The sequence below is a fragment of the Cupressus sempervirens genome, chromosome 11 (genome assembly GCF_028749045.1).
Source record: "Cupressus sempervirens isolate cs-2001-9-10 chromosome 11, ASM2874904v1, whole genome shotgun sequence".
NCBI classification, from domain to species: Eukaryota; Viridiplantae; Streptophyta; class Pinopsida; order Cupressales; family Cupressaceae; genus Cupressus; species Cupressus sempervirens.
In genome coordinates this window covers 500,938,505-500,959,229 of record NC_143128.1, presented here as the reverse complement: position 1 = coordinate 500,959,229, position 20,725 = coordinate 500,938,505, and the positions used below count along the sequence as shown (strand labels likewise).

The 20,725-nt window shown below is 37.6% G+C and overlaps 1 protein-coding gene across 2 annotated transcripts in view; it reads right to left on the bottom strand.

Moving 5' to 3' along the window:
* MLH1 (MUTL-homolog 1) overlaps positions 1-20,725 on the bottom strand; it is a 255,513-nt gene that overhangs the window by 42,652 nt on the left and 192,136 nt on the right. For both annotated transcript variants that reach the window (XM_089808703.1, XM_089808704.1), the window contains one exon: positions 5,618-5,753. In XM_089808703.1, the coding sequence (XP_089664829.1) occupies positions 5,618-5,753 (136 nt within the window). The remainder of the gene's footprint in view (positions 1-5,617; positions 5,754-20,725) is intronic.

Sequence of the window (20,725 nt, the reverse complement as noted above, 5' to 3'; positions counted from 1 at the left end):
TGAGAGGAGACTGAAAATAAATAAGAGCATAGAGCCAAATCAGAATTGCTATAAATCGTACCAGGCAGATTTCTGATTTATAAAGCCAAATAATAAATCCAATGCAGTTCCAAAGAGCTTACATCCAACAATGATGCCAAACTGCTGCAAATGGTGGCCCTAAGGCTGCAAGGAATCATGTCCTAGCTGAAAGAATCAATCTGCAACGCTGAATCCATAAATCTGCAACCTGAATCCACAATGAAGAATGGCGTACTCTATCCCTGATAGCAACGCACACTGTCTGAAGAATCCAATGCTAATAACTGCTGAGGGCTACGTCCTAGCCAATCCAGAACCTGGGGTTTGCATCCCAGATGAAGAATTCTTCTCTCAGAGCCAATTCACAAAAACAAGTTTTTCAATATGCAAAAGATAATAAGAAATTAGGTCTCCATCTCCTTATATCCCCTTCCAACTGTAAATCGAACCCTAAAGGGAAATTACACTTTTCCCTTTAAATAAAATATAATAAAATAACATTTTCCCAATTAAAGTCGTCCATGCTATAGGAAAAACATTACTTTATTAAAATTCCATAACTGAAGGCACCAAAAAGTCTACAGATAGTAAAAATCATGTATAATAATTCGAGACCTTTTCAACGAGCTATAACACAGGTGTACCTGATCAACTGAAGCCAAAATCCCCTTATTACTCCAAAATGGTTATATTATTAACCTTATTTTAATTTATTTAATCACCAACTTAGGAAATATTTAAATATATTAAAATATTTCCCAAATGGTCCCAAAAGGCCCAAAATGACCAATCAAACATGAATCTGACCTTGTCACCTGTCTATGGCTGATGCTAGACAAGATGTGTCAACCGGTAGTCCATCCCTAAAATCTAGGGATGCTCCTAAAAAGTAGGAGACAACCCCAATCAACCAAAATTGAGTCTCAATGACTCCCCTGCTGTGCACCTCTGAGAGAACTGTCACTGAACTGGGAGTTTCTCCTAAAAAATAGGAGATGCACTCTAAGTCTCCAAAACGTTCGTCGAGGTTTCCAAATGCCTCCTAGACAACTCCTAGTCAATCCCTACAAATTAGGAATCCCTCCTAAATTGTAGGAAATTGTTGTCTACTGCTCCAAACTACTTGGGAAGCTCATCCATGACTCTCAAAGTCCCTGGGTTGGTTCCCTCTACGCTCTGTTGGCCTATGGGAACCAGATAATAGACCAACCCTGCTAGAAATGTTGTCACTAAGGAAGGGCAGAAATTGGGGACATGACACAGGTTGAAAGGGCATTCCTTTACCGAGTGTCCTAGAATCTGGTAGATCTCACAAAATTGCTCTTTCAGGCAGGATCCCTTTGTATGGCCTTCTTTTTTGCACTCCGTGCACCATAGCTCATTGCCCTTAGTCTCCTTGTTCATGTTCTTGAACTCCTTCATCATCCGAATCATGTCCTTCTAGAGGGCACGAACCTTCTTATTGCTGCCCTCATCATCGCTGCTATCTTCTCTTGAAGATGCATCGTCATCTAAATCGGACGAGTTGTTGTTGTTCTTCTTCTTTGTCTTTTGGTCACTTTCGAGGTTCATTGCCCGATTGTACGCTTCAATGTATGTCAATGGTGGCACGATCTTCATCTTCTTTCGCAGCTTCGAGCGAAGGCCTTCAATGAAACATCTCTTTTGTAGCCCATCAGCCGACTTATTCTCCATTTTATTGATCAGGTCCTTTAACTTCCTGGGAAGACTCAAACTGTTTCATTCTTCCCTTGCTTAGTATTGAATATCTCCGCTACAATCTCATTATCGTCTCGCAATATTTGAAATTCCGCAATAAATTCCTTCTTAATATTATCCCAACTGTTTAGCTTTTGTGGATCTGTCTCAGTAAACCAATCAATCGCAACACCCCGTAGGGTTGTAGGAAATTGTCGGATCCATTCGTTCGTATCTGTTATACCATTTCCCCTCCAGATCGTTTCACTTATTTTATAATGTCGAATCGGATTGGTGGTTCCTTCACCATCAAATTTAGGCAACTTTTCTTTTGGTCCTGCCATTATTACTAGATGTTGTGGGTTTTGTTGTGTACCTGCGTTGTTTTGCACTCCTGCGCTATTTTGTATCACATCTGCGCTATTCTGCACACCTGCGCTGTTTTGTAAAGAAGGGTTTTCATCAACTGAAGTTGTCTGTTCTGGAAGTATATCTCGGATGAAGAGTTCACTCCATGCTCGTGCTCGCTCGGCACTTCGAGCCGTGTGAGTCGAACCCCTTCCGTCTGGATTCTCTTCCCTTGGCGTACACAGGTTCAGAAACTCCTCCCTTCTTCCACCAAATCGAGCCGCTGTCGGGTCTCTTCCAACAATTTTTCAGTGCTTCTATGGTTGTCGGTAACTTGCTGAAATCTTCGTCTGCGTTTAGTGTGTTGTGTCAAAATTAAATTTTCTTGCGCAGCACGTATGTCGTCCTTTTCCTTCAACTTATTCTTATTCTTGTTCAACTGATTCGGCATTTAATCTTCATTTTCCTATCATCATACCAGGTCCATCGAACGACGACGCCAAATGTTTACCACATAGATTAATTGATTGATGCACACAGGCAATAGATGGAAATAATAGAACTTCTTAGATTATTCGCATATGCCAAAAAAATACATTATGCTCGCTTGATGATAAGATGATTTACAATGATCCCAGACGGGGTATAAATACTATTCGCCGAACCTTCTCGAAGGAGTCCGTCGGTCACAACCATTATGTCCGCTACAAACTATTCACCCGTTGGCTACAAAATCTTTACCGACGACGTCGGCTACAAAATACAAAAACACCGACGACAATCAAGTCAGCTGACACAGTTTCTACCGACGACAATTTCTTCCTTTTTATTGAACAACTGTTGGAATACCAGGACCACTGAGAGGGGGATGAATCAGTGATAAATAAAATGATTTCAAACTTTAAAATTGGAGTCAACAACATCTGCATTGTTTACTTATCATCATTAAGTATATGTGCTTTACTTGCAAGACAATATAAAGTTATAAACAATAAGATATACATCCACCTTAGAATCATTGACAACTTATTTGTAGTGGAAAACCCTTCAGGGTGAAAAAACACTCTTTTAAATATCCTTTATTAATCCTTTAATGGCAACTTTTTAGAGCACCCACTCTAGGAGAACCTACCTTTTACAATTTAGAAGCACCCACATCACAGAGAACCAACCCCACACTTATTCTGAAGCACCAACTTCCTCGATCACCAACCCCTCACTGATTCTGAAGTGCCAACTTCTCTGAGTGAGAGGCAAATAGAGTTTAAATCAGAAGGTCTCTCTGTTTCTATACAAATCAAGTTACCATAACAAATATTTTGTCAACAACAGCGATCTGCAACTCTAACATCTGCACTTCTTTCTTTCACTTGCCTTAGTCCATGACAAACATGCCATTTCACGGATATGTCTGCATTTACAACTTCTCATAAATCTGTTGTCTTGTTGATAATATAGTAGCTTGTACAAACATTTACAATATTTGTTCACAACTAAGTTAATTTAAGTCTGTAACAAAAGAAAAAAACTTTTGTCACAAGTTTAGCACTTTCTGCAAGTATAATAATCATCCAAAACTGAATTAATGATCTTCACTAACACAACTCTGACTCAAGACTTTTGTAAACTGATAAGAACAGACCAATAAAATACATAATATTTCTGTCACTCTTGTTCAAATTCTTTTTTCCTGAATATTATTGGTAAATTGAAAGATACGAGGGTTTAAGTGCAGATTTTTAAAGGATATTTCCAGAATTGATTGTGTCAGCCAGTGCAACTATTACCAGCTGTTATCTACAGGCTCATACATTACTGCCATACATTTCCAGATTTTATAATAAAAGCTTGAGGACCTCCCGGTGTGAATGGTTAATGAAAAGCATTGTAAATATTTATGTATTATGCTCAATAAGAATCATTGCAGCCCTATTTCATTTCCAGAATATTTATATTTAATGTTATTATATCTTCCCTGACAAAAGGTTTATTTTTTATTTTAAAATAAAAAAGCAAAACCAAACATTCAAAAACACAAACTAGTGCAAAGTTGGAGGTTGAATAACCTGTAGAGGTTATTACATTGTTTGACATTGTTATCTTAATTCATGCTCACAGGTTGTATACATACATATATATATATGTGTGTGTGTCTCTGTTTGTACTTGTTAATGACAGTGTAGTTGGGAGAGAGTTCATACCCTCAATTGATTTATGCAGATGTCTATGTGCACACCATTCCTCACCACTTGAAGTGCCATATGGCTTTCTGCATGGATTGTCTAAGCTTTATGGCTCCTTTGTCTGAGATGGCTCATAGTTAAGAGCAAGGTGGACACATCAGTTCTTTGTCAGTTATTGCTGCTTAATGAAAAATGAATTTCCAATGGTTTAATTATGAGCTTCCTCAGTTCTTGCCTCGCTGGCATCAACTCTTGGCTATTACTGAGCCTGTCACCGTCGGTTCATTTTAAAGTGTCAGTTTCATATTTGTGGTATCGTATTGTTCCATAATGGCATGTGATTGGTCTTTTTTGAGAGAGACTTCAGTTTTTCGACAGAGCTTCTTTGTCTTCCATTTTGTTGTTTTTTCATATAAACAGATATCATTTTCGGTTTTTGGGTGGTCATAATTTTTCATGAGAAAAGAACTTCAGCGTGTGTGCTGTTCTGATATTTCTGTACCTGAAGAGTAAAGGTTATCTTCTGTAATATGTGCAATATTTGCTACAGCATCGTTTTGAATATGATTGATGAGCATTAGATTTGTGTGTATTAGTCATTCTCTTTGTTGATTGTATCTGGGAGATACTTAGAGAACTATGCAGAAGGCTTATTGATTGACTGCTGAGAATTATCGATCATAAGCATGAGAATATTGTAATCATGTAATAAAAGAACTATATTTCGGGTGTGGCTGGGTTTTCTCCCTTCAAGGAGGGTTTTCCCAGGTTAATAATTGTGACATCTATTATTGTATTTCTGAGTATTGCATTCTTATATTCTGGTTCGAAAACTTAATGGTACTAACTCACTCAAACACCATTTTAAAATTTTGCCATACTGGCGAAACAGTTCTTCGAACCCAAACCCAAACTGGCAACATAGACTTTGAGCAATAGCAACGAATTTGAACTCTTAATATTAGATACTATTATTTAACAAATATTAAATAGGGAGTTGGAAATTCCAAAGCTTAACATAATGCAATTACTAGGAACTTATTTTTGCAACAACAAAATTCATCTTCATACTTCAAATAGGTAGTCTAGCACCTATTATTAACAGTCACAAGACATGAGCAGGGTGCTCCTGAATTGAAAATTTCGACCATCTCAATACCTAAGAGGACTCATTAATATATTATTCTATATCATTTACAGGACTAACAAATATTAAACAATATGGTAATATAGATCAAAAAGGAAAATGGCAAATAGACAAATAATCAAGACATGAAAAATTCTAATTAATCAGAAACAGTCCTAAATAAACTTTTAGAAACACTGTTATCCTTCTCTCCACTTCCAGCAGGCTACACAAAGCTTACCGTTTCCTTCTGATATCTGATAAAATTTCAGTCCTTCCCCAGAAGGATTTGGCAAAAGTGGAGGATGCAGAGCATAGAAATCCCCAATAGCAGCAGCAATGGACTCAAAGCAAGCTTTTTCTGTATACCAGTCAACCTTCAGGAAAGTAAATTCATGTCTTAGAATTAAGACTCTATCTTAACAGATAAAAGCCATAAGAAAGATAAGCATTTTTGAACTAAACAAAAAAAGGAAAGTCTAGTGTATTGACACTACAAAAGATCCTAAACACAATTAAAATATTAAATGAGCTCAATAACAAAAATATCCATGTTAACTGTTTTCTCCAAACAAATAATGGAAATGACTCCATATGTAGGAAATCAAACATCAAGGAGGATTTTCACAATGTTTGCGCAGTGCCCTTCTTAACACAATTTACAATATACTTTATTGATCACACTCAATTCCCAAATAACAAATCAAGGAAATAATAATTTATGTTGCTCCCATGGAGAAAGTTGTTTATGGATCAATGGCTAAAATTATGTATTTTAACACCTTAAATATGTCAGCAATGCTTTGCATAGTAACTGAACTTGAAATTGGCAAGCTGACTTTGGATTTGGACAACATTTTTGGCAGTCATATTTAACAGACTCGGAACATTGAAAAACCATTAATATAAGACATTTTTTGAGATTTAATTTGTTTTCTATATATTACTAAATTAACTTCAAAGATATTATAAAAACCAATCAATTCTACGCTAGTTTTACCACATACAAGAATACATTGAGCGAATCAGGGATGTTTCCCAAAGTTATTCAAAACCCTACTTCATATTTTCTTTTCTAATTTTGAGACCTCAATAGAATGGTATGTCATAAAAGACTCAATTTGTAGAAGATACAGCCAGTATTGATATGGAAATTGGCAGAGAGAATGTTGTAGTTAGGATGATTCCAAAACATCAACATAGATATCATTGATCAAGAAAGGACAAGTAATAAATGCACTAATAACGGCCCATAGAAAGCAACAAAGTACAGAGGACATCTTAATGGGGTAAAATTCGTAACAATGAATCATTTATTCCGCTAAGAGTTGACATGGCATACAGAAATGAGACAAAAAGGAAAAACCTGGTAGCCTAGAATTCTATAGAAGGTTTTGTGCACAAATTGATTTTGCTTCATATTAGGAGATTAAATAATCAAGGTTAACTGAAGATTCTCTCAGGCAGACCTAGCAAGCAAGGAAGAAATAATTTATACTAATGTCCCCGAATTTCCTTGCAGGAGCAATCATGAAAAGAAACTGAAGTGGCACAGCAGAAGGTGATGGGTACTGTAAATATTTTACATAGTCTTCAAAGTTTTCTAAAGAGTGGTGTGTAGACACTTAGATAGACTTAGGGACTTCTAATGCATAGTTTAAGTACTCTTTGAGTTGCCAGCTATGTTGCATGAGTACTTGCACCCATACCCTTGGGATGCATACCAGGCACTGGTACATGTACCCAATGCTGGAATCATTTGCTGTTGCACCAAAAGCTCAAACTGTTAGTGCCTGATACAAATGCCAAATTTAACCCGATCCATGAAACGAATCTCCAAGGAGGTGCTGACCACCAAGTCAACAATCTCAACAATCTAGCCCTCAGCACCGACCGAGCCTTCAGCACCCACTGAAGGGCAACTCGAACCCATGACACAAGGCTCTGATACCACATGTTGGAACCATTTACCATTGCACCAAAAGTTCAAATTGTTAGTGCCTGATACAAATGCCAGATTTAACCCGATCCATAGCACAAATCTCCAAGGAGGTGCTGACCACCAAGTCAACAATCTCAACACCCAAGTATGTGATACTCAATGGGTACCCAGTGGAGAGCATCATAGCTAAGGACCTTGATTAAGATTTCTGATTTTGGTTTCAGTTTTTGCTTGCATATCAGCTTGTTGTTTATCAAGCTTAATTCAATATGTAATCAGTTTGGAACTTTGATTCAATATTGATTAACAGTACACTTTATTACTGTTCAAGTCAGAAGGTTACCATTTGCAATATGTCATTAAATTATTCATGATCTTCTTGTTCATATTTAAAGTTTGCCTTCTTTGTTATGCATCTAAACATTTAGCATATACTATTATTACAGACATATTGCAAATCTGAAACTGAAAATGATACATTACATTTGCAAACTTTCTCACTGTTCTTTTTTTAAAAACTTATTGTCATACTCATGACATATTTTTAGATTTTCTATAAACTATTAATTTATATAAAAAAATTGATTTACCCAAGTACCCCCATCCCCTATCTTGAAAAATAGTCGTATCTGTACCCGTACCTAGAGTACCCAAGTACCTCCGTCTCCATGCATCTAAACATTTAGCATATACTATTATTACAGACATATTGCAAATCTGAAACTGAAAATGATACATTACATTTGCAAACTTTCTCACCATTCTTTTTTTTAAAACTTATTGTTATACTCGTGACTCATATTTTTAGATTTTCTACAAAATATTAATTTATATAAAAAAAATTGATTTACCCAAGTACCCCCATCCCCTATCTCGAAAAATAGTCATACCTGTACCCATACCTAGAGTACCCAAGTACCCCCGTCTCCATGCACCCTTGGTTGGCAGGTACTTCCAAGTTTATTTTCATCAAGTTTATGCAATCAAAAATTGTTGATTTTGTGCAGTGAATTCTTGGAGAGTTCAAAGGCAAGAACTTACCAAGTCCATAACAAAAACTCACAATGTGCAAGACAAATGTCTGGAAGCATGAAAAACATGGAAAAGCCTATGTAAAAAATGTGACTGTTTCTTTAGAAACCTTATTTGTCCAAGATAAGAAAACAAACTAGCATTTTTGGCATAGTTGTGCAAACTGAAAGGATTTTACTTTTCATAATGCATCGAAAGGTCTGCATGGTCTTTAAAGCCTTCATATGGCTTAACCCTCAATCCCATTGGGGTTGCTACACCTAGGTCTCTACCAAAAACCAGGCTCATTTGATAAATTTATCTAAATTATGTAATTTTTTAAGGAATTTAAGTTTCTTATTAAGTTGTGTGACACAAGTAATGCACAAAGTCCTTTATATGGTAAAAGGCACACAAGTGTATTACACTCGTGCAAGATTAAGCATTGAATAGAATTTTCCTTAGGTTGAAGTACAGTTGGTTGGTCTCACAATGTACCACATGTCACACTACCACACATCCACAACTTTACTAAGTTGACAAATTTCTAGAAGCTAGTTGTCAATTGACAAATTGAATCCAGTAATAAGGTAGGCACCATCCAATTCTTTGGCTATCAAAATATCAGAAGAAAGGCATTAAGATGATCTTTAGATCTTTTGCAAACATATATTTGAGCATACCAAATTAACAAGATTTTGCAACATGCCAGTTGATCCCAATCTTTCAAATAGTAACTAGCAAAATTCCATAAAATGTATGAAAAACAAAACATGGATCTCTTAATCAAAATGCCTATTGTTTTCCTTCACCCAATACCTCCAACAAATTGCCATGTATCTATTTGAAGACTGGAGATCCTAACAAGGCAACTTCAAAAAATGCATGAAAACAAAAGTTTGATCTCTTAATCCCAAAGCCTATTGATTTCCTTCATCTAATACAGACAACACATTGCCATGCATCTATTTGAAGATTAGGAGATTCTAACAACGCACTGCCAATTTTTGTTAAGGAAGCAACCACATATGACCATGTAGATTAAAAACATGTGTAATGTTGGCATGTGTTTAATGAGAGTCATAGTGGAAAGGTAGAAACATGTGTAGTGTCCCCAATCCCATTCAAACAATATTGGTCTTCTCTCCACCTGACTGATTTAACCAAACAAAACTCATTCACACTTTCAGATTTCAGATCTCAAATGTAGCAGATTATATTGTATGCTTATAGTTTGTATGCGAAAGTAACAATAACCAGACCATCCAAATACAGGTCATTGAACTTGGTATGCACAATTTCGCATTCCTCACATACATTTAGTCAAACATATTGCATGCTCCTTTGTTTTAAAAGTCACCTTTGAATATTGACCACATTTTAGATTTGTTTCTAGTTGTGAATATTTTAATGTGTTATTATTGATACCACATATGTTCAAAGAAAATCTTGAGCATAGTGTAAACTTAGCCTGACCTTATTTGAATGTCTAGTGCTTTTGAGAACTTGAAAAAAATGTAATGTACCCATTTTTGCGCATCCCTTAGTGTCAGTACCAACTAGCAAGATTAGGGTGCCATAGGCCAATGAGATGGATGGGGAACCCTTTCCAGGGCTTGTGGCGACATAGCAGGGCTTGGAGAGCCAGTTTCACCAATCTTGGGCAATTCTAGGAAGAATCCCTATTTTTTTGGGATGGACTAGGAGTTAGCAAGGACGCACCAATAGACTTCCAGGATCAGCCTGGACACTTCAGGTGTAGTTCCTATTTTTTAAGAGAGTTTCAAAATTTTAGGAAGGGACTCCCAGTTAGCTCACAGTGGTTAGACAACATCAGCAGATGGGGCATCAGACAGAATCTAGATGAGGATTTAGATGACTGAGCTAGGAGTTAATGGGAAACAATTTAATTATTTCCAAAAAAAGGGAAGAATTAAATAATAATAAAAGTGATTATTTTAATCACTTATGATATAATAAAGTATTATAACATTTGGCCCAAGTCCCTAGGCATTAAAATTGAAGTTTATAGCTTGGAAGGGGGGCAAATTTATAATGAATGACTCCTCATAAAGTTTGAATCCCTAGGTGGGTGAATTAAATTAAATAAAAGATTAGTCATGATTAAAAGGGTGAATAAAAACCCTAATTTCACAATTGCACTTGGAGGGAAAAATGAAAATGAATAAGAAAAAATTGGAGAGAGATTTTTCATATCTAGATATCGATTTTTAGACCAGCAATATTGTGGAGAGCTCTCTAAAGGGTTATTTTTTAACTTGCATGTCTATGTGAACAAAACTTCTCAGAGATTTGGAAGTCTGCAGGTGCAAGAGATCACCTTAGGGTTTATACAGGTAGGATATTCATATTTGGCCAAAATTGTGAAGCAAATATTCAGATCTGAGTTGGTGAAAGGCAGTTGAATTGTTGGCAGATCTGAGTTATTGGAAAATCATTTATCATATTTCTATTACTAGCTGAGAGTTATTGGAACATCATCTATCATATTTCTATTACTAGCTGAAGCGTACGGCATCAAAGAATCAATTTAGACACTTAGCAGTGAAGTGGACAGATTTTGTATAATTTCCTAATGCTACTGCAGATCAGCCCATAGCAGAGGATCAACAGTGAATTTTCAGTGGTTTGTTGATAGTGGAAGGATTGTAGCAGGCCATTAAACATTATATCAAAATTATCAAGGACGTATGGGACCAGTTGAGTATCAAGGGCGTATGGGACCAGTTGAGATGTGTATCTGCTTTCTGTAGAAAATCTGGGTTGTTAATTATTTGTTGACAGTCTAAATCAGAGTCATCCTTCAACGTTTAGTGCACAACATCAGCCGTACACCTGTATACTCACTCCAGGCAGCCACAGCTTTGGACGTGGGTGATCTTGGTGAGCAAATACTACTGAAACTTAGCACTCCAGGTGCCTACATATTGGATCAGTGACTGTGGACCAGATATATCTATCAACTGCTGTCATCATTCGTAGTTGATGTGGAGAAAACACTGGTATGGACTGTATGCATTTGGAAAAATTAAATAGATTCATATCCCATATTGGAAAGTTGGCTTTTGGTGTTCGTTGTTTCCTTACTGCATTTTCTGTTGGTTTTCATATTGCAAACTCTCATTCATCAAAAAATTACAAAAATATAAAAAACCAAAAAAGATGCAAAAAAACCAAAAAATAAGAATTGTCTGCAAGAGTTCAAACTTACCCACAAACTTCACATCCAGGTACGTCACTAAATGGTATCAGAGCAGTTTCCTGCCATCCTGTTCGGGGATTCAGTTAAGAAAAGGGTTATGACAATGGGTTACATCAGGTTACATCAAATTTGAAGATGAGATCAGAAAGAGTTATGAACGAGAAGCCATTCAACTCTATGAAGAATACCAAAGCATGCCCACTGGTTTTAAAACAAATGTTTCCTGAAAAGAACTTATGAGTTTAATTGTAAGACTGAGACCCGGGAAGGTTGGTTTGACAAAATACTCAGAGAATAATGAAAGAAAAATTAGATACAGAAGGTACCTTGATTTACAGGACTATGATGGGGCTCCAAGATGATTCGTTGGATAGGCATATGGTTTCCACAGTCGAGGTTCTACATCACAAAGTGGACAACATAGCAGTCTTGGATACAATTTAAGCTTTAACAGATGATGCCTCTTTTGTCAAGCCCATTAATTCTCCTACAGAAGGACGTGAGAAAAACATATCTTCAGATAAGAGGCTTGAAAACAAATTTGACAGCATATTGGTTGAAGTTGAAGCTGAACAAAGAATTGAAGTTGGTATTAATGAAGCTTATGGGTCATAGGACAGCCAGGAAGAAGATGCTGTTGCAGGTGAAAATTACTCAAGTTTTTATGTGGGATAAGTGGAGAACAACATTGTAAAGTATGATGAAGGAATAAATTGCAGTCACAATGCTATCTCATCTTCTGAGGCTTATATGATGTCTTCAAGTAATTCATTAATCATTGAGAAAGATTACATTCAATCGAACAAAGTAAAAACAGAAATTCATTTTTTATGACAGCTTATGTTATTTGAATGAATATGGTCATGAATCTATGGCATTTCAAGACATTGAGACCCAAAGATGACATGTTGTACAAGGACTTACAAGGATGGATAAACCTCACAACACTATCGAAGACCTCGTTGGCAATAAAGAAAGACAAAAAAGCTTCCTGGGTGGGATCTCTCATGAACAACTGCAACCTATCAAAGAGGCAATGAAAATCATAAAGGCTGATTACCTACACTTGCTCAAAGATAGAGACCGAGCTACCAAGATGGTTAAAGTAAAAGAAAAAGAAATTGATGCACTTTGTCTAAAAATGAGTTTGGCATGCTTCTTCATCTAATATAATCACTCTATCATCCATTTAAAGTAAACGAAAAAGAAATTGATGCACTTTGTCTACAAATAAGTTTGGTGTGCTTCTTCATCTAATATAATCACTCAATCATCTATGACAGCTTCTCCTAGGAAAGAAGGAAATGTTGTAAGATTGATAGAAGTCACACAATCAGTCGAAGGGATGGAAAAGGTACATAGAAATGAAAACGGAAATGAAATTTTTTTGTTATGAAGAAGAGACAGAAGAAGCAAAGAAATCAGATAAACAAACAGAGGTGACTATGTTGGCTGAGCCTTTAATGATGTTGTAGAATGGAAACCGATCAGGTTTGCACAAGCTGTTTGGAGATAGCAAGATGCAGGATCTGGGAAATGATTCAGGATATGACGTGGATTCCAGCATGAAGGTGCAAGTGCTGGTGAACATGCTAATGGTGGTTTTCATGATTCACGAAGCAGACATAATGCTTCTGATTTAGGTCCATCCTACAAGAGGTTGGATTTGAACCATCATAGCATGGACAATGTGATAGTATTGGGTAGAGTTATAATGTAATGGTATCAGTCCCAATTCCAAGTTTACATAATGGGTTGATGGAGAGAGATGAAGAGAACCTGTTGGTTGCCCAGGCAAAACAACAATTACGAGAAGCTAAGGAATGCTGCAAACAGAAAGATCAAGCAGCACAACCAAGAGAAGCTCATCTTGATTCATCATTACTACCTAAAAGATGAAGCTATGGAAGTGAAGCATACATGGGGAGAACCTCTTGAGGTAGGAAGACAAAAAGAACCAGCTGATGAGTGTTAGCATGAGGATATGGATAACACAATCCAAACTCACAGATCAATATTACTTGCTTAAACCAAAGATAGCTCCTCTATACTGTTACAGATTCATTTCCTAGAGGTCACTTGGAGGTTAGTAGATGTTTGGGTGCTTCAGGGAAGCCTGAATCATCCCTTGACCAATGGAAACCAGTATAGCGAATGGATATTATCATCATTGATCATTAAAGGCACTCCTTACATCAACATGGATCTGACTTTCAAGTTTATTGGTGCAGTTCTAAAGTACAGCAATAGCCTAAAGTGGACTGATTTTCCTTTGAATACACTTATGATGAGTGTCTTGCACATTCCTGAGAAGTCATTCAGAATGGAGAATTGATTACTAATAGCTCTTAAGATATTTTTATTTCCTCATGATTATGAATATGACAGCAAAATGATTTGGGATCTTGGCACTTGTATTTTTGGTGCATCACTTCATTGCATCCAGGGTGAGTTGCTTCACAACATTACGCATGCCATGGTGACTCCTGCAATTGATAGGCATACTTTGGAGATCCAATCAGCTCATGAGTTTAGGTATAGGGATGTTGCTACGGTTGATGAGCAAGAGACACTAATGGGTGCATTGGAACTTCCGAGCTTTACATGCTTATGATGCACTATCATTTGTGATTTGGAATTCAGTGACAGCAGAGTGCCTAGAGCTTGTGATGCTACAGGATTGCTGGGATATCCTTAAGGCACTTAAGGAAAATATTCAGCATACACACAATTAGCAACAAATTGTATGTGGATTGGCACAATACAAAGAGATCATTTGAGGTTGGAGACATGGTCTTCTTGCAACTTTAGCCCTACAAACAAAGTACACTCAAGAGGATTAGGGAAGAGAAAGAAAAGATGAGAATTTATGAGCCATGCAAAGTATTGAGGAGGATGGGAGAGGTGGCATACAAGCTTGAATTACCTTCTAAGAGAAAGATACATAATGTATTCCATGTGTCGTGCTTGAAGAAGGCTTTCGGGCAGCATATTGTATCTTCACCCAACTTAGTTCCACTGGATGAGGAGGACAAATTGATACTGACTCTTGTTGAGAATTTGGACATGAGGGAGGCGAGGTTGAGGAGCCAAGTTATCATGGAGTACTTGGTCCATTGGAAGGATTTTCCCTTGGAAAACACCACGTGAGAAGGAGAGGCTATACTTCAGCATTTAGCTTTACAGTTGCTTGCGGACAAGCAATTCCACGAAGGGAGGTCTGTAATGTCTCCTCCTTAGACTGATCAACAATTGGCAGCGGGTTGATCTATCATTCAAGTTCCTGAAGGTCAGCAGTATGGATAAGTTTTGATGTCAATTTTGTACCACTACATAACATATAGCAATTGAATACTTGATATAGAATACCAAACACTCAACCCTCTCTTGAAAAGTAAATACTCATGAAGAACATGAGAAAACTCCAAAGTTCCTTACACTTGTGGATACTAACTCAGTTATATTAATGTGATTTGCTAGTTAATCACGTCGGCGAACTTACGTTGTTCTTTCAAGGATGTCAAACTTTGCTGTGATGGTGATGAAATCTAGCTTTGCAACATATAATAACTCGACTTTCTCAATTTACTTTTCCAATTTATCTCACTTCTAACTTTGCTCTTCGAAACTCCAACTACTAAACTACTTTCTGCTTTTCTTCTACTCCTATGAATGGAAAGATTAGCCAATGGACAGGGATCAAATCTGATGAAAGCTTACCAACGGCACTGCCTCCATAGATGCAATGATTCAAGGGAAAAAATACGAGATTACCATGCAAGGCTTCCTAATAAGCCACTAGGATGCTAGTGGCCTAGTTTATGGATCCCTATCAAACATCCACTAATATCACCATGCAACTATCCATCTATTCTTACTCTTGCTTAACAACTTTCTTGAAAAAAATCTACTTTAACAACTTCAATGGAATTTAACTTTAACTATTGGAAGTAGAAACCATGTAATAACACCAAGTGTTCTTAATCACCATGCAAGACACAACAATGATAAGAGAAGCAATTTTGGTATTATCTAAGCAACAATTTTCTTCAACCATTGGAAGTAGAAACCATGCAATAACACCAAGTGTTCTTAATCACCATGCAAGACACAACAATGATAAGAGAAATAATTTTGGTATTATCTAAGCAACAATTTTCTTCAACGCTTGGAAGTAGAAACCATGCAATAACACCAAGTGTTCTTAATCACCATGCAAGATACAACAATGATAAGAGAAGCAATTTTGGTATAATCTAAGCAACAATTTTCTGCAACCCTTTACAAATGAGGGCAAATGGCCTTGTATAGGGGCCAAAAATACAACCACCAATAGAAATTAAGAGGAAAAATCAACGATCTAGATCAAATCCTAGAAACTCTAACTAGGGTTGCCATCCCATCGGCCAATGGGAAGACGCCACCTCATCAATGGACCAATGAAAAAAAGGAGAAGTGGCAACTAATGAGAAGGTGCCAAAATGGTAGCCAATCAGAATCAAACACTATTCTACCCAAGAAGAAAGCAGAATTTGCCCCTTGGGCTTACATCAAATGATCCTCTAATAAAATTCTACCCTTTTCCTTCATCTTCAAAATCAAGTGCAACCCCAACATTGCCCAACATGGTTGAAATGGAAGTGTCAATGCCTGGGTTGTGCTATGCAATTTCATTCCGTATCTCTTCAAGTATCCTTAATCTGATGGTCAAGGCAACATACCAAGACTCTACTATACTCATTCCTCCTTCATCCACCACTTGGTTCTCTCCAAATATCTCTCCGGTAGCCCAATAACTGCCCCTAGCCTAGGAATGGCTAAGTCTTTGACTGGAACGAACTCCTTCCACTCCTCTTCAAATGTTTTGAATTTGTCTCTAATAGCCACCGATAACCTGAATGTCGAGATAAAGGAAGGAAAGAAATTTCGCTCATCTTGAATTATATCACTGATCCAATCTTTGATTTCGTACAGTGGAGCCGATATCTCTTCTATGTTGCTCCTGCTGTCTTGCGGAAGGGTTGCCTAATGCAACTGTTGGATAGGCTGGCAATCTCTCCAATACTTGTTTTCGGCCTCCACCTTTACAATCCTCTCGTTTGCCTTCCTCAACCTTTCTCTAATTGAAACCATGCCTTCCTAGATCTCCTCACACTCCATGACATCTGTGATTCTTCCCAAGTTATGCTCTACCATCTCATACTTCTGGGCTACAATCTCATCCACTGCCTTGCTAACCTTTGATATAGCAATTTGAACTTTTCGGTGACCCTCATCATTGCTCTTGATTATTTTTGCCATCGTTTCTGCAATTTGTTTATGTTTCTCACTATCTTCCTTTTCCACTAACCCTTGAATATCTTCGACTATTCAAACAATCACCACCTTGCCTCTCGGCATAAGCAATTGCCTTAACCATAGTGGTGCAGTGCATCTCCCTAAATCTGGATTCGGTTCGACTAGCAAAGTATCACCAACAGCCTCAAGCGCCTGGGTTACTTCCTCAATATCAGTTGGCCTATCCTCTTCTTCACTAATGACTATCATATCATCTCCATGTCGGTTCTCCAAGAAAGGTGAGTATTTGATACTGTCATTGTAACCACTTGATTCCGAATCAAAGCTCACCTCTACTACGACCCCTTGTCCACTTGTATTAACCTCTTGTCTCCTAGTCAATTATGCTCTCCCTTGATGGTGTTGCATTTTGTCTCTTTTCTGGAGGCTCCTGATGTTCTTTATTTTTCTCAACTTCCAAATTTCTCTTCTTGCTCTTGATTGTTGTTTGTTGTTGGCTACTACCCCCACCTTTCTGTTCGATTGACTCCATTGGACCTTCTTCCTTCGGTTTCATCTTCTCATAGGGCATACCTTGCAACTTTGTAATTGTCTTAACTTCTCATTGTACCATGACTCAGTGTGTAGATCAATTGTCCTTGTAACTGCCTCTAAGGAAGGATCTTGATGATCATCCCAATCCATTGGACACCAATTCCGTTCTATCCACTGTATCATCATCTTCCAGGTGATCGGGAATATCAAGGCCTCTCTATCTGATTGTCCTCATCATGCCCACTGACAATCTTGAGAAAGCTAGCTTCCTCACATGAAAGTAATCTTGTGCATTGGCCCAAAAATCTTCTATAGTAGGGATATGTTTGAATGTGTTCCCGTGAGATGCCTTGATAAGACCATTAAGATCGAATCCCTGTCTTGCTCTATACCATCCTAGATGATATTGTTCTAACTCCTCCACCACTACAAAGGCGACAGGATTGGGGCAAGTATCATCGCCTATTCCAAATGAGAAGGTAATCCCTGTCTCACCTTTAAGTTTCATCATCTTGTCATAATGCTCAAGTTGCCTGGCCAACTCCATCAAAACTGTTATGTCGGGTGGGTACCTTGGAAGTCTCTTGGGACGAACTGTACTTCCTGCCACTTTGATATATGTGAATTGTGGCAATTGGATGAACCAACTCCCATACTTCTTAAGTTTTGCTTTCGCTTCTGATGAAGTCTCCTAGCAGGTGTCCCTTGTAATATCCTTGCCGTCTTTATGGCAAAGGTGTCATAAAACATCTTATAATTTTTGGTGTCGTGCAAATGAAGCTGTGGATAGCACTCATGCACCAAACATTGCCCCGGCCCATTACCAATCATTCCTAAGGCCTTAAGTCCAAAATTTTCATATAGTCTCGCAATTGGATAGAAAAGGTAGGTCCCCATGTAGAATTGCTTTTGAATTTGTATTGTCCTTAGTTGCAACTCTAAATTTTCACTTATAATTCTAGCCCAATTAAATTTTCTCTTTCCATTTTCAATTTCATCAATAAAATAGTACATCCAGTTCTCGAATTACATACGTTGAGCCACGCACATGATAGGTCACCATACTTTGATTTGAAATCTGACCTAGTAAGCTTTAACAACTTGGTAACTCCCTTCTTGCCTTTGTGTAACCAATTCTTCTTTAAATCAATGAAGTAGGCCTCCTCATTATCCTGAAAAAACTTGGTTGTTTGATCCATCATTACCATTGTCATGCCTTTATGCTAGGGAATATTGAATACTTCTTCGACCACTTGTTCGCTGATGTTAGCCAACACTCTCTTCCCATCATCAAAAACGATGGACTTGGTCACAATATCAAACTGGGATGCACGCTCCATTACCATTTTCGAACAAGGTAAGGCAGGAGGGAAAGCCGCCGCGTGTATAATTCTGCTCTTGTAGATCTTCTTCGCCATGGGGGATTGTCCTTCCTTCAATCTATCCTTCAGCTGTGCCATGTTCACCGTGCCGATATTGATGTCACTTATTCGCCTCACTTTCAAGAAGAAGGTGGTTTTAGGCATCATGTCTTCCTTGTCTTTTTTGGTATTCATTCCCTTTGAGTTCTTGCTTGTACTAACATCCACCATCCTAAACACTTATTTCTGCCTCTTCGTTCTAAATAATATGGACTACACTTGTAAAACTCCCAACTTCTTTCTATCAATGGAATCTAGGTTATTTCTGCCTCTCCAAATCCTATCTCTATACTTATAATCGCTTCTCTAGCCTAGGGGTGGGACTACCACTTATTTCCGCCTCTTTGTTACCTTAGGATGAACTACACTTCTATCTCCTAACTTCAATCCTAGGGTGGTCTAGCTTATTTCTGCCTCTCCAAATGTCCTATCATGAAATCTACACTTATAATCGCCTCTCTAGCCTAGGGGTGGGACTACCACTTATTTTTGCCTCTTCGTTATCTTAGGATGGACAACACTTATATCTCCCAACTTCAATCTTAGGGTGGTCTAGCTTATTTCTGCCTCTCCAAATGTCCTATCATGAAATCTACACTTATAATCACCTCTCCAGCCTAGGGGTGGGACTACCACTTATTTCTGCCTCTTCGTTATCTTAGGATGGACTACACTTAAATCTCCCAACTTCAATTCTAGGGTGGTCTAGCTTATTTCTGCCTCTCCAAATGTTCTATAATGAAATCTACACTTATATCTCCCAACTTCAGCCTATCAATAGAGATGATGAAGTGGTGGATGAATAGTGCAAGAAGAATATAAGGGAAACGAACCAAGCAAGAACAAGAAATACAATCCGCCTTTAAAACCAATCTTCACCTCTAAAGATGAACGGAAATTTTACCTTAAATCTGCCTTCTACCAACAATCGGGCCTCTTCAAATTCAAATCTGATCTTAAAAATTTCAGTCCTCCAAAATGTGATGCCCTAGCAAATGGATTACTTGCAAAAATCTGCTCCTTGCACCAAATTTCGATCTCCTTGCCAAAGTCGCCCAACTAGAAGGAAAATCGCTGTTCTAGGGTAGAAAAATCTACTCTTCATCAGAATTTTGCCTTAGCAAATTCTCTCATACTTGCAAAAAATCAGATCTCAAAGCACCATGTCTCCCCACCAAACAAAATCGCCCTAGCTGAAAAGAAAAATTCGCTGCCCTAGGAGGATTAGACCTCCAAAATCGTTCAACCTTGCCTAAAAGCAAACCTTCACCTACAAATTCGCCTTAGGGCAGAAATCGCCCAGACTCTAGGAAGAAATTCGTTGCCCTAGGAGGAAAATCAGACCTCTAGAATCACTGTCAAGGAGAAATTCGCCCAGTTGGAGGAAAATCGCTCAACCTCTAGCAAAGGGAGTGGAAATGAATGAGGAAATAAGAGGGGGGAGGCCCCTTCTTATATCCTCCCGTTGACCTCCAGAGTGGGTCGACTTGCCTAGAGGGAAACAAAACTTAAGTTAGAGCCTCCAAAATGGCCCAGTTTCAAATAAAACATGAAAATAACTAAGTTCTAGAGTGAAATTGATCTTTTAAATTGCCAGGTTGACCCAAAATTGCAAAATAGAAATAAGATAAGCCTAGAAGATGTCAAAATTTTCATTTAACAACATTTTGACAATTAAAATATCATTAAAATTGAATCGAGCAAGGAAAAATCAATTTTCAATTCCAAATCACCAATTTCCTTTAACATTTCTAAAATCCTCTAGGCAAATTTTCAACCAAATTAATGAGATTTTGCAATTTAATCCAATTTCAATTTTGCAATACAATTTGATTTTTTTAACAAAATAAATCCTTTCCCTGGCAATTGAAATTCAAACTCTAAATTCAATTTTACTATCAAAATTTCTTTTCACCGAAA